Source organism: Melozone crissalis, unplaced genomic scaffold, assembly GCF_028551555.1.
Source record: "Melozone crissalis strain CALT ecotype California unplaced genomic scaffold, PUWL_Pcris_2 ptg000023l_1, whole genome shotgun sequence".
Taxonomy (NCBI): domain Eukaryota; kingdom Metazoa; phylum Chordata; class Aves; order Passeriformes; family Passerellidae; genus Melozone; species Melozone crissalis.
Window position 1 is genome coordinate 18016496 of NW_026535801.1, and position 13346 is coordinate 18029841.

The following is a 13346-nucleotide window of genomic DNA, read 5'->3' on the forward strand; positions in this document are numbered from 1 at the left end:
ATGCATGCATTCCCCATTCAAATCACAAAGACAACAGAAAAAGAAAAGCCCATCCAAAATGGAGAAGAGGGCATGTGCAGTATCTTCAGCTTTACACAAAAATGTAATTTCAGTTCACTGTTTCCCAAATACAGAGCCCAGTGATTGGTGATAATTTTCTGTTCTAGCTTCTTAAAAATGTAAAAGAGGATCAGTGCCATTCTTTGGTAGCATACAGTATTCACCCCAGCACAGCCAGGAAGGAAATGGTTTGAAACAACAGATGCTGTTCACAACCAGTGTTTTGGATCTATTTCCAGCAGGGGTTTCTTCCCTCCCCATGAAAACAGACACACATTCTCATTTAACAACTAATTGATTTATTTAACAATACAAATTTCTTTCTACTGCATGGTTTAGCAGAGAGAACGTGAGAAACAAAATTATCTTCTTTTCTTTTTCTTTTAAAGTTTAAATGTTTACACAAAAACAACCTTTACTTCAGTAAATATAAAATTTACACACAAAAAAAAATCTACATTAAAAAAGAACAGAATCATGACAAACCAACAGAAAAAGAAAAAAAAAAAGAGGATGGGAATTCAGTGTAAAGGATCCAATTGCAAGGAAGGCAAGATGGGGCAACACTAACAAGGCATCCCATTTGTACACCTAGGTATCTGAAGCTGGAGGTACAATACAAACCCAAAATACATTAAAATTATAATTAAAACCTGTATTTTTATAGCAGAATATTTTATGATATAAATATCTGTAAATTCTGTAGGCAACACAGTTAGTGCAAGAACTCCATAGTTTGCTCTCCACTGGAAGGTCACTGGAGTGGTGTAGGAGCACCCTGTGGCCCACGAGTGCACTAATGGTCAGCAGGGAGCAGACTTTAGATGTGCAGCCTGGATGTGATAGCCCCTTGTTTCTTTGCCAATCTGTGCTATTTCTCACACATCCAATGACATGACAAGAAATTCTGGTCACCTTCAGCAGTGATTTCCAGCACTTCATCTCCTGGCATTAGTCTGTTACCTGACTTAGGCATATTCACCTGCCAGATCCTGTTTCTCATTCCCTTTTGCACTTTTTAACCTGAACTCTAAAGCTATCTTGTAGCTACCAAGAGAGATTGGCTTCTAGGTTGAAATATTTGGGATACACAGTTCTTCAAGCCACCTTCAGGCATCTGTAGAAATATTTAAAGTAGGGTGAACAATTCATGGTCAAAGGTTATGTGATACAAAAACAGGGACCTGTATAGTAATGGTTAATTTTAGATCTAAATCTTTAGTATTTTTTGTATTGATTTAATATTTAAACTTAACATTCAGCTTTCATATATTAAATGAGCAAAGCATGTTATGGATGGAAGTGCTACGTTATCTCCAAAAACACCAGGTAGTAAGAGAGACTGTAAAATTTAAAATTAAGTGTAATTTTAAAATCATTTAAAGGAATCAAGTGTATTTTTTTATAATCGATACTGTGACTGGCAAACTATAAAAGCTTAAATTATAAAACTATTAGTGACTCTACCTTTTAAACTGTATGTACTATAAAGCTGTATTTTTGTACTTACAGATGTTACAAAATTTCCAAGGCAGGAAGTGAAGGGGGGAAAAGGTAGTCTAAAACACTTTCACAGATTTCATTTTTACTAAGAAAGGTTATTTCCTCCACAACAGTTTTATGTCATATAAATCTGAATAAATTCATTGTACTTCTCTCTTTTCTGGGTAGATGATACAGTGTTCAATCATGCTTTGGAAGACCTTTTTCAATGGATAACTCAGTTCTCTAGGTCAGCAAGTCCAACTTGCTTTACTCAGAAAAAAAAAGCACCAGACTATCTCTAACTTGGCCATCCTCCTGCAAAAAACCTTTGTAGCAAGACTGAGGCAGCCTGTTCTGAGAGCAGGACTGGCCCTGAAGCAACCAGCTACATTAACTTCTGGAGTAAGCATATGAAATGTGATAATTTCAACTTGAGAAAGAGCTGAAAAGTATTAAATTTCATAAAATTTTAGAAATTTCACTTGTTCTGTTAAAAACAAAACAGGGAAAACTTAATCCACAGGTGTGCATTAAATATTTAATAGCAAGCCTTTGCTTATGCATATTAATTTAAAAATTATCCACAGGGATCTGTGATACATTGGCCTTGCCTTGTTACTATAACTAAATTTATTAAAATATTAATTTAAAATAGGAAAACAAAGAAACTACTCCTTGGGGAACATGTTTATTGTGTTTGAGATGATACACTGGGTGCTCTCTGAGCTACAAAGGGAAAAAGGAAATCCTTTCATTACAAACTGACAAAGGTAAAAGTTAAAACAGTTTTCACAACAGCATGTACCACATATTGGAAATAGATCTGGGTTTAATACAAATGACATAATTCCTAGTAATCTACAGCTAACTTTAATAACTTCATACAGATAATGAATTAGGCTAAAATGCACTATAATATTTGGTTGACTTCAGGAACAGTATCCTTAGTACATCACAAAATACATTTTGATATCCCAAAGAAGCAAGACTTGCAAGTAGGCATTTTAAACATAACTAATCTACAGCTACAAACTTCTACTCTTGATAGCATTTACCTTTTTGGGGAGCAGTATCCCAGTCTTCAAAAGGATAAAAGCAGAGTAGAATCAGTATAACATATACACAGAAGTCCGTATTGTAAAGGCTATAAAGATTTGTTGCACACTGCAAAGTTGCCTTCTGCACCTTCACACTGCACAAGTAGTTTGTCATTTATGTTGCATATCTCTTGGTCCACTGTCTGGCTATCCTGTCATGTTCTGCTCTGTTGGTCAGGTACTGAGTGGCTATGCTTCCAACCAGAGGGTCAGCTGCAAAAGGCAGGAGAAAATGCATCAGAATTCATCCCACAAGTAACAGTCCCCAAGATAAAACATATTTTAAAACACAACATCCTTTCCAAAATATAGTTTAGACCAGAAATATAGTGGAGCTCTCATCATATAAGACATTACCAAGAAACCACGCATGAACAAAGCACAACAAACAGGAAAAATCTATTGTGGTTATCTGCATATGAATGAATCTTGCCTCAGGCAGGTGTTCTGCTTTCAGCCCTTTGCCTGTAGGACCCATTCAGCAATGCTGCCCCTAACAGGCACCCTCCTGTCAGGGAGGTGCACAGGATTAGTGGGAGTTAGAGCATTCGGGCTGCAGGACACACCGAGGGGAGCCCTTCAGGAGCCATCAAGCCTTTGTACCTAAGAGGCTGATCCATTTCTCCCTCACTGTGACCACTTTCTGTAAATGAACGGTCCCTTAGCACTATTGCTCAGTTCCTGCCCTGACCGCAGGCAATTAGCATCCATCGCCTAATGACACTGGTCACACATTGCTGCTGAGAATCTGTACTGCTTCCATGGAGCTCCTCCCCTCCCCACAGGATCAAGGAAGCCTAGGGAGAGTTCTCTCTGAACATCACCTCCCTCACATTTGCAAGATTAAGCCTTTCAACTGCTGTCTTAAGAGACTTCCTGCAGCTTCTTCCAACATGCAGGATTTATAACTCAGAAGAATGTTGCTCCTTTCCTGGACTGAACACTCCTTTGCTGGACCTCCTTCAATACAGACCTTCAATGACATCAGCTTATTTTCTCCATCATATCTTGGAAAAAAAGGACTTAGTGCTACTTACTTTCTGTTGTGTCACAGTAGTAAAAACACCATTAAAAGAGGGATCATATCCAATATGGAGTGCTTCACCACAAATTAAAAAAAAATTAAATTTTATTTAATCTGCATGCAATCAAATATACAAATTACATTCCATGGCAACTAAGTCAAATGACTGAGAGTCTCTCAGTGAACTATCAGCTCCTCACCTGGGTTGCAGTCTGTCAGAAGTGAACAAATAGACAGCAGAACCTTTGAAATAGTCAAAGCAGGGCTCCAGTTGTCTTTCAGGATATCCAGACAGATGACTCCCTGACTGTTGATGTTGCAGTGATAAATTCTGGTGCGGAAAGTAACCTGAAATCACAGCATAAGAGACACAGAGAGTCATTCAGTGCTATCCAGGGATGGTGCCCCTTGGCTCTGAGCAGCCTGGGGGACTCCCACTTCTGCAGAGCTTCTGCAGACACAGCTCCTCTCTGCTTGGCTTCCAAACCACAATTGTTTAACAGAAGAGTGACTATTTTCTGTAGCCAGGCCTGCCTTTAACAAATCTACCATGATGAGATTAGGGGCATAAACTGCTTTCACACAGGCTCTCAGGATGGTACCCACAAAAACAAGGACCTACTTTATATATGGTAGCTATTTAATGAATATACCACATGTCAGGAACATTCTAATCACAAATGTAACTTCACTGTCGTTTCTGAAGGTAAGGAAGTACACAGAATTTGTCTGCATGTGCAGTATTAGTTGATCTTTTTCTTTCTTTCAAAAGACTAAATACAGACCATGAAAATTAGTCTTGTTAAATTAACAATGAAATCTTTGTCCTTACCCTTCATTAGGCAGAATATAATATACAGCCAAAACAATGCTATTATACTAACTAAATCCATCCTTAAATTATTTCAGACTAATATTGATAGAACATGTGAACATTCTGCACAAATAAGAAGTGAGAAAATGTAACTGCTTTAATTACACAAAGCACAAGAACATATGGAAATTTTTCTTTTTCATACTGACGGGGGGGGGGGACTAGAATCCACAATGCATCCTGAAAATTTAAAAACTATTATGCTCTAAAAAAATCTACAAGATTTGAATGAGGAATTTGTCTAAAACCGTGCATCACTTCAGTATAACATTCTTAATTCAGAACATACCAAATGCTGTGGGTTAAAGAGAAGTGTGAAATACAGAGTGTATATTCTTTATGTTGCAATCATTCTAGGAATGTAAAAAGGATTTATAGTAACATAGTTATAGCCCCCAAAGATGTAAGTTGTAGAATGCTGTGTGGTAAAATGTATTTAGTTATGAGAGTTTTGCAGTGTCTTTTCTGGTGACTTGGTCAAGAGTTGTAATTTGGCAGCAAGGGAGAGGAAAAGGGAATGACCTTTACATTCTTTCATATCCATTAGTAAATTACAATTTATTAGGTGTCCATACTATTTCTGAGCAAGGAACTGACATTTTAATTTAAGATTAGTTTAATGTAATAAGAAGAGCTTTTGCTCAAAAACATTATCAAACAAGATTGCTTATTTTAGCGGTCATAAATAGACATTTTAAAATAATGGAAATTCATCACACCAATTTACCCAATTTTAAGACACAACACAATGCTCCAGTTTTCTATGTGAACTTCTTATAGCTTTTTCTTATTTCTTAAAAAGTTACTGATAATATTTAATATGGAATCTGGCTCATAATACGAAAGACTATTATACATATATTTTAGTAGCTAGAATGAGAAGAAGGAAACATAAGAAAGTCTTGTGTTGTCTTCTACTAGAACTAAAATTTCTTGAAGCTTACCTGTTGATCAGAATGATCATCTCATTTATCACTTGGTGAAGTTTGAAAATCAGTACTGACTGTGGTAATCAAGAAGTAAATTAGATGGAATTTTTCTGAGACTGCAAGCCAAGATTTTGGACCTTGTAGTTTTCAAGAGACATAAACAGATCTGATATTCAGAAAGTGATGTGCAGTCACTTGGCTGCAAGCTCATTCTTCTCACATGAAAAAATGATAAGCACAATAAAAACCTTACCCTTACCTTTGGTGGCTTGAATGGATAGTCAGATGAAAATGTGATATCCAGGAAGAAAACACCGCCTTCATATACAGAACCTGGAGGTCCAAGTATAGTAGATCTCCATTCATAAATGTTATCTCCTTTAGGACCAGCACTGTGTAAAGAAAAAAGGGGAGAGAAAAGAAAGAGTCAGATGTACCCTTGAGAGAGGCATTTTATGGATTCCTTCAGCATTCATTTTATTGAATAGAAACCATTTGATTATTTTTAACACCTGCCCAATTTCCAGATGATTTCAGTGGGCTAGGTGTTTTAAACTGGCACAAAAGCTAGGTACTCTGCTGTCCCTCTGGAGAGACAGCAATGAAATAGAATGATCATGCAATACTGGTTTTTCACTGTCCAAAACATATCCCCAGATCTATTTTCTTGAGTCATTGCTCTGAACTTCTATGTCACCCTTTCATCACCTTTTCCATACCACCCTTTCCATGCCATCATATTTGTACACAAAAGGAGTTTTACATCTTGACCATATTCATCTTCTCCAAGCTTTTAGCAGATCACACCGTCATAAAAAATGTAGCTTTCAAGTACATTGATACACATTTATTGCTACTTGTTTCATAGGCTAGAGTGAAATGTGTTACACCTCTGGGCAGCAAAACTAGGGAAGGGCTAGAGAATCAAGTAACAAGGAATTGAGCTTCTTGCAGCAGTCATTCCAAAGCACTGTTTCTTCAGGATATATCTGTGTTATGCCTCTGGGCAATCGGCAATGAGACAACGAGCCAAAAATACTTTCTTTTCAGAATGCATTTCTCACTAGGGAAAGGGTTACTGCATAATTATTATTAAAGTAAAAGTTTGGAAGAATGGATAATGACCCAGCATTTTCTCAACTTCTGAGCTGTCACTAATGCTATTATCACACAGTAACCATCTAACCTCCTCACAAAAACCCTAACCAAACAAAAAACTCCTCTCCCTTGTCCCCCAAAGGAACAACCACCAAAAAAATCAAATCTTTAGCAAGCCTGGATAAAAATTAACCTAACCTTCCACAAAGGGTCCTGAACCTGCTGAGAGCCAAACTTACTGAACTGACTGCTCTGGAGAACAACAGCAGACACAATGGCTTGATCACATCTGTGCAGATAAGCCAATAACACAGCACTGTGAAAGATCCTTTCAGTTTTCCCCACCTGGGCAGTTTCCCAGGCGCCACCTCTATTTCCCAGCCATGCTGAAGCAGCCCCATCCTTCTCCCTCTGTGGTGCCCAGGATCAGGCCCTGAGGACTGTCACACATGAATTGCACATGAAGCGAGGGACAGGGCATGGCACCACACCGCAGCCTGGGAATTTGTGGTTTCTGGAACTGCTCAACACACAGAGGAAACTCCCAACAAATAAAAGGCTCTTCCTATGCCATGTCACCCCACGTATTTGTCATACATATGTTTGCAGTCTGTAACACAACATGTTGGACATCCATCCTTACTATGTAGTCAAACATGGAGACACTCATCAGAGACAAGGAATATGAGCAGTCTGCACTATAGATCTGCAACTCCCCACCCCCACCACCGAAATTTAGCTATTTTTACATTAAGATCATTTTTGAGAAAAAAATGCTAATTTTGATTATGAATTCACTTTCAATTCATAATTTTCCAAGATGCTTTTTATCTTGTAGACATTTCATGTACCAAATGTTGCAGTTCTTTCATAAACAGGACAAAATAATAATGGAATTTGGATAACATCCTATTTATTAAAAACAAAAAAATATTTTATGAAGCTGTAGCTATTTTCCTGTTGCCAAAATGAAAGTAGATAACAACAGAATGCTGGCCTCCAGAGCACAGCTAGGGGAAAAAAAACCCTACAGGTGCTGTCAAAAATAAAGTTTGGATCTAAAATCTTTCTTTCTGTTTGCAATGCATACATAAAAGTGGAAGGAAAATACTAGATACATTTTAAGGGAAAAAAAGGGAAATCTAGAAGCAAACAGGTCCATTTTTGGTAATGCAATGAACCATTTGTACCTTCAGTCACTCCAGAAGATAATTTTATTCACGCTCCCTAAAAACCAATTAGTGTAAGAACTGAAAATATTGGGGCAGTAACGACAGCATTTAAAACCCACACAGGCCACTGAAATGTTTCAATTAATTCTGGACATTCATCAAGCTTACAGCTAATTAGTATTGTGCTTGAAAACCAAATTTCTGTGGAGCAAATCAATTTCAGCATAAGATGTCCTAATGACTGCTTTATAGTTGAATGCAGAGGTTAGTGCTCTTGCCCTGCATGTCAGGTACCTTTCTTTCATACACCCCCAACAGCTGGATGCATTTCACTCAAATTAATGAAATGGATGGATCAAATCTGTGACATGTTCCAGCCCAATGAATCAGTCACGATTAAGTGCAGTACCAGTCCAGGGTCAAACTCTCTGGTAATCACTTACCAAATCTAGGTAAATAAAAAAAATCTAGAGCTAGGGCATTCATAAGCTGGTAGCCACAAAACACAAAATCATTCAAACAGGTCTGAATGACAACTTCAGTGTTTTGGCTACAGAGCATACAAGTGCAGGCCATTGCTAACAGCCTGCTATCCTCCTAAATTAGCTTCAGAACATTACAAATTTAGTAAAGGCATCAATACTTCCTTCTCAATAAAAAATCCACTTGATTAATTTTTTCACAATATGGGCTAAAAAAATCTCAGACAAAATAACAAAGCAATTTAATTGAAAGGACAAAATATTATTTGCAGAATTAGGGAGGTTTACTTCATACATTAAAGATGGATTGCTTTTTAAAAATAAATTAGAGTTAACTGGCTGCATCTGCTTCCTAAGCAAATATTCATTATGCCACTTCACTGAGGGATATATACCTGATTCAGACAAGACAAAGGATTTATGACCATGCTGTAGCCAATCTAGTCCACAGAACAGATTAAATTTACAAGTGTGACTTCAGGTGGTAAATTTGAAAAGACATGAGGTTAAACTTGAGGGGCCCATGGGTTCACAGCAGGTCTATCAAACCTAACTCTGCTGAACCCTGGCTCTCAAGTTTTCCAAAGACGAAGCACAGCTTTTCCAGAAGAGTGTTAAGAGCATTCATGTGGATGCAGCAGCATTCACACCAGCAAGAAGCCTGTTAGACTCCCAATGCAGTGGTTACAGAAATCCAAGTTCAGCTTTTGTTACAATCTATTAAATCAAAATGCATTGAAGCTGCCCATATGGAACGAAATGCAGGACAAGAAACTAGGACAAGAAACTTCCAATCTACAATGATGCTGGTAGCATTTGAGGTCTACACCTCAAAAAAAAAAAACACTGGGGGCGTCTACATGGCACAAGTTTAAATGGTGGAATATTTTCTCATGTTCTCCTCTCAAAGGCTCCACCCTCAGGTGTGATACCCAGGCCGGCAGAATTATAGAAGTGTAAAGGCTGGAAAAGATCTCTACTCATTATTACCAAGGCAGCAGCTAACAAACCAAATGGGGCACCTGGGGTGAGAATTACGTAAGGAAAGACCTCCCTCCATCCTTCCCAAACATTTATTTCAAAATGAGATTCAGCCAGAGTAAAACTCTGGGAAGTTCTTCATAGACTGCTCAGCCACAATTCTGTCACTATATAATTTTTACAGCAGTGTAAGTGAAGTCAGTGCTTTAAGAGAGGGATAAGATATCTCTTTTGATTTTTCTTATTTCAAATGGAAGTACTAAGTAAAGAAAGAAAAATGCCCTCAGGCATGTTTCACAACCTTGTGCTTGAAAAATCCACTTCATAATGGTACAGTATAGTAAAGCTCTGCAAAATCTTCAACCAGCTTTGGAAATTGACTTTTACAAATCCTTCTGGAAGAAAGGCACTCAGGACGTTACCAGCACAAAAGGCTGTGTTTTGGACACACACACAGCTAAAGCTGTTGAATTATCTAGTTCAGTGTGACACCACGAGATACAAAAGGGGCTGTGACAGATCCCACCAGCGTATACAATTCAGGTAAATGTACAGACCCCATCTGTAGGGACTCTGCCTGCTTTACTGTCTCAGCTTCTGAGCTTGATGAACTCATTTCCAGCAGAAGAAAAATGCCCCAGGCTCAAGTAACTTCAACTTATCACAGAGGTGGAGATCCATATTTACCATGCAGGATATTTAGTGTGGATGCTAATGTTTGCCCCTCAGGCTACCCAGACAATCAGGCCAGAGAGAAGAGTGATTACAGCCCCCAGAAAATCTAAATACTCCCTAACACCAACATGCTCCATCTCCCTCTGGTGACCTTTCACCAACAGCATAGGGAGCCTGGCTCCTCACTCAAGCCGCTAAGCTCAGCACTTGAGAAAATCCTCCTCACCCCTCCATGTAGTGAGAAAGTGAGTGAAAACAGAGCTATACAACCCTACCTAGTAGCACACTACCTTTTTATCCAGCTACAGATACACACTGTCATTTAAGACCAAAAAACAATCTCACAAGCAACCAAGGGATCTTTATCTGCTGCAAGCTGTCTGACTTGCTCAGTGAGGCCTAGAGAGAGCACAAACACTTACCAGTAGTTATGTTTTAATGTTGAGCATGGGAATAGAAAATGCTCAAAATACTTTCTTGCTTTGATATTTTCAACATTTTGAAGAAAATTTGTCCATTATCCTTCTTTTTCTTAATTCTCCTTTCCAAGTGTGGAGGCACTCTTGTGGATTTGGTTATAGAGTGCAAGAAAGGAAATGAACATTAATTAAAAGGCATATGTTTGTGTGTGGCTTTCAGTTCTACGACCTGTGACAAGCATAGATAACAACTTATGTTTTCTTTATTTTTCAATGCCTTGTTTACAAGGCTCTCTGCGGTGCTTATTCTCAGCATTCATATTATCAGTACCAGTGCCTAAGCACCTCTACTTAAAGAATCTGGGTACTACATCCTGTAGATACAGAAAACATTCTGTTTTCACTGGCAGGAGCTACAAGTATAGCCCTAATTTTAGGATTACAGCATTTTTCTAAGGTTGGACACATGAGGGCTGTCTATGGCAATGTATCAAAACTGTGCAGAAAACATATTTTGATAAGGTGCTCACTATTATTAAGGTTTATAGGTTATGTGCAATTTTTTACAAAGAAAAAGTTCCAGTCTATTGTGTTCTTTATATAGCTACAAATGTTTTTATTTTACCTGCCACTGAACTACCTGCTACATTTGTTTGCTGGAAAAGGTTATTTACTGCTTCTAGCATATCCACAGAGGCTCTGTGGAATTGAGGATTTAAGGATCTAGTTCAGTGTACAAATCTCTCCTTGTGTCACTTCCCTAAAGTCTATAATGTCCTCATGATTGAAATCTAGAAATCAGCATTAAAAAAAAAAAAAAGAACCTATTTTTACCTCATGGATCCCCTGATAATTCAGCTGGTTGTAAAGCAGTGCAGGACTTGTGCCCAAGGACATGGTTCAATGCAAAGCAAGTGCAACTTGAGAGCTTCTCAGAAGCAGCATGGCTACTCCAAGCACAATGCTGGTCCAGCCTAAACTAACTTGGCCAAATCATACACGTTCACAAACCATCCATGGATTATTAGCTTTATGCTTAATCAGGTGTCATTTGCCCTCCTGCAGCCAGAGCAGGGCATGAACTTTAGCTGCTTGCTCTGGCTTAGAAATGCAACCACGGGGCTCTGTTTGGTTCAGGTCACACTGAACCACCAGGGGACCTCAGCCGGTGGAGATCTGCTATTAATCACCCTGAAGGGAAAGATGTGTTTTACACCACTAGAACCTCCAGTGCTAAACTTGCCATTACTAGAAGAATATACACTCATGTTACCAAAGGAAGCTAAGTAACAAATCATTTTCTAATTTCATCAAAGCTGTAATATGTAGAAAACCCAAGCAATGTATTTTGGAAAGCTGACAGTATTTCCACTGCCTAAAGCCCCATTAAATTGGTTCATTGCAACAATAGCTTTAGATTACTTTCCTCCTTGTATTCCTGCTAGTTCCTAGGACTTATCTTGCTGTAGTTAGAAGTCTGTGCAGGTCCTTTCCATCTTTCAGAACAAACCAAGCCAATTATGGAGGCAGAATTCCTGTAATTTTTCTTTCAAAAAGGCAACTAAATACCAGAACACAGTTTGCTAAATTACAACAGAAATACTTAAATTAAACACATAACAAAACACATTAGATTTTCTATGTCTATGCTCTTGACAGAGGAGTTACACCCAGGCAATACACAAAAGAGTTTACCAAATGTGAGTTGTTTCTGAACACAGAAATCTCATAGGCATGAAGAAATTTAAAATAAACCAAATGTTCAGCATGAACTAAGTTGCAATATGCACAGAAGTACATCTCATATGCCTACACTGGAGAAATTATCCATACTACCTAATAAAAACCAGAGCAGGACAGTCAGTAAAGGGAAACATTTCCTGCTACTCTGCCATGTGTTCATAATAACAAAGCTTTAATTTAGCATAAACTAAAAGAACAGATCCCTTTCATCAGTGTTGAAAGACCTGTAGTACTAATGTCAAAACACCATTTTCTTGCTGTCGATGTAAAACTCAATTTGTACTAGGGCCAAATCGTTGAAGAACTTTCGTTGAAGAAATTTATCTAGTGATACACAGTTCCCATTTTTCTTTCACTCAAAATTACTGATGAACCTGGGTTTAGCAAACATGGAAAATTTTGCTTTTCTTCTGTGAGAGAGGATCCCTCTCAACTTCCTAACACAAACAAAACTCATTTGGGATACACACGTATTTTGTTTTTCAGTATGTTTAGCCTCCACAGTGATTCTAGCCATTCACACTGAAAGAGTCACATGGTACCTGAGAAATTGTGAAGCCTTAGTAAAAGGTGTTCACCCACAAATACAACCAGAAGATGTGTGCTGTGGAGTATGACTGCAATGTACAACTCCCAGATCCCAGACCACCACTTCACCCTCAGGAGATTACATTATTAGTAACTCATTCAGGTATTCTGGGGCACCCTCATATTCCAGATATCAGCCACCTCCATCCTTCATTGCAAAATCTTCATGTCACAAAGCTAAGTGACACTGAGAAATCCAGCTTAGGACTTCCTCCCAATATTTTCAATAACACTTTTAATGTCAACAAAGAGAAAAACATATTGTTCCCAACATCCCTTATGCACACCCTTCAGATGGTGGAAGAAAGAAGTTAAAACAATTTCACTAAAAGACCTAAGTAAGACTAAAAATACAACTGGCTTTAAAAATGTAGTAAACTTACAAATACTCATGCCCAAGAACAAGAAATGGGCAATTTTCAACAGACTAAGTCCGCAAGTTAACTAAGCCATTCAAACGAAATCTCCAGCTATCCAGCTACACCAAATACCTAATTATTAGGCAATTCCAAATGTATTAAAATGTGACCAAGGTATTAAAAAAATCTTCTACCCCTCTGCAGATTATGTTTTGTTTTCTAAAGAAGGTACTTTCATTCCAAAAATTGAAAGGAACATCTACAAACAATTTTTCAAGACAGAAAGCACACTGGTGAATACAGAATCACCATCATCTGATAATTCAAGCCCAAAGGCAGACTCTGTGATTAAACTTGTGA

General features: G+C 38.0%; 1 protein-coding gene across 1 annotated transcript in view; it reads right to left on the reverse strand.

The window, feature by feature from the left end:
* Positions 1 to 342: 342 nt before the first annotated feature.
* Positions 343 to 13346, reverse strand: part of UBE2E3 (ubiquitin conjugating enzyme E2 E3) — a 55401-nt gene continuing 42397 nt past the window's right edge. The window contains exons 4-6 of the mRNA XM_054278349.1: positions 5729 to 5861; positions 3867 to 4014; positions 343 to 2855 (exon numbers count right to left, since the gene is read on the reverse strand). Of these exons, the coding sequence (XP_054134324.1) occupies positions 2758 to 2855; positions 3867 to 4014; positions 5729 to 5861 (379 nt within the window). The 3' untranslated portion in view covers positions 343 to 2757. The remainder of the gene's footprint in view (positions 2856 to 3866; positions 4015 to 5728; positions 5862 to 13346) is intronic.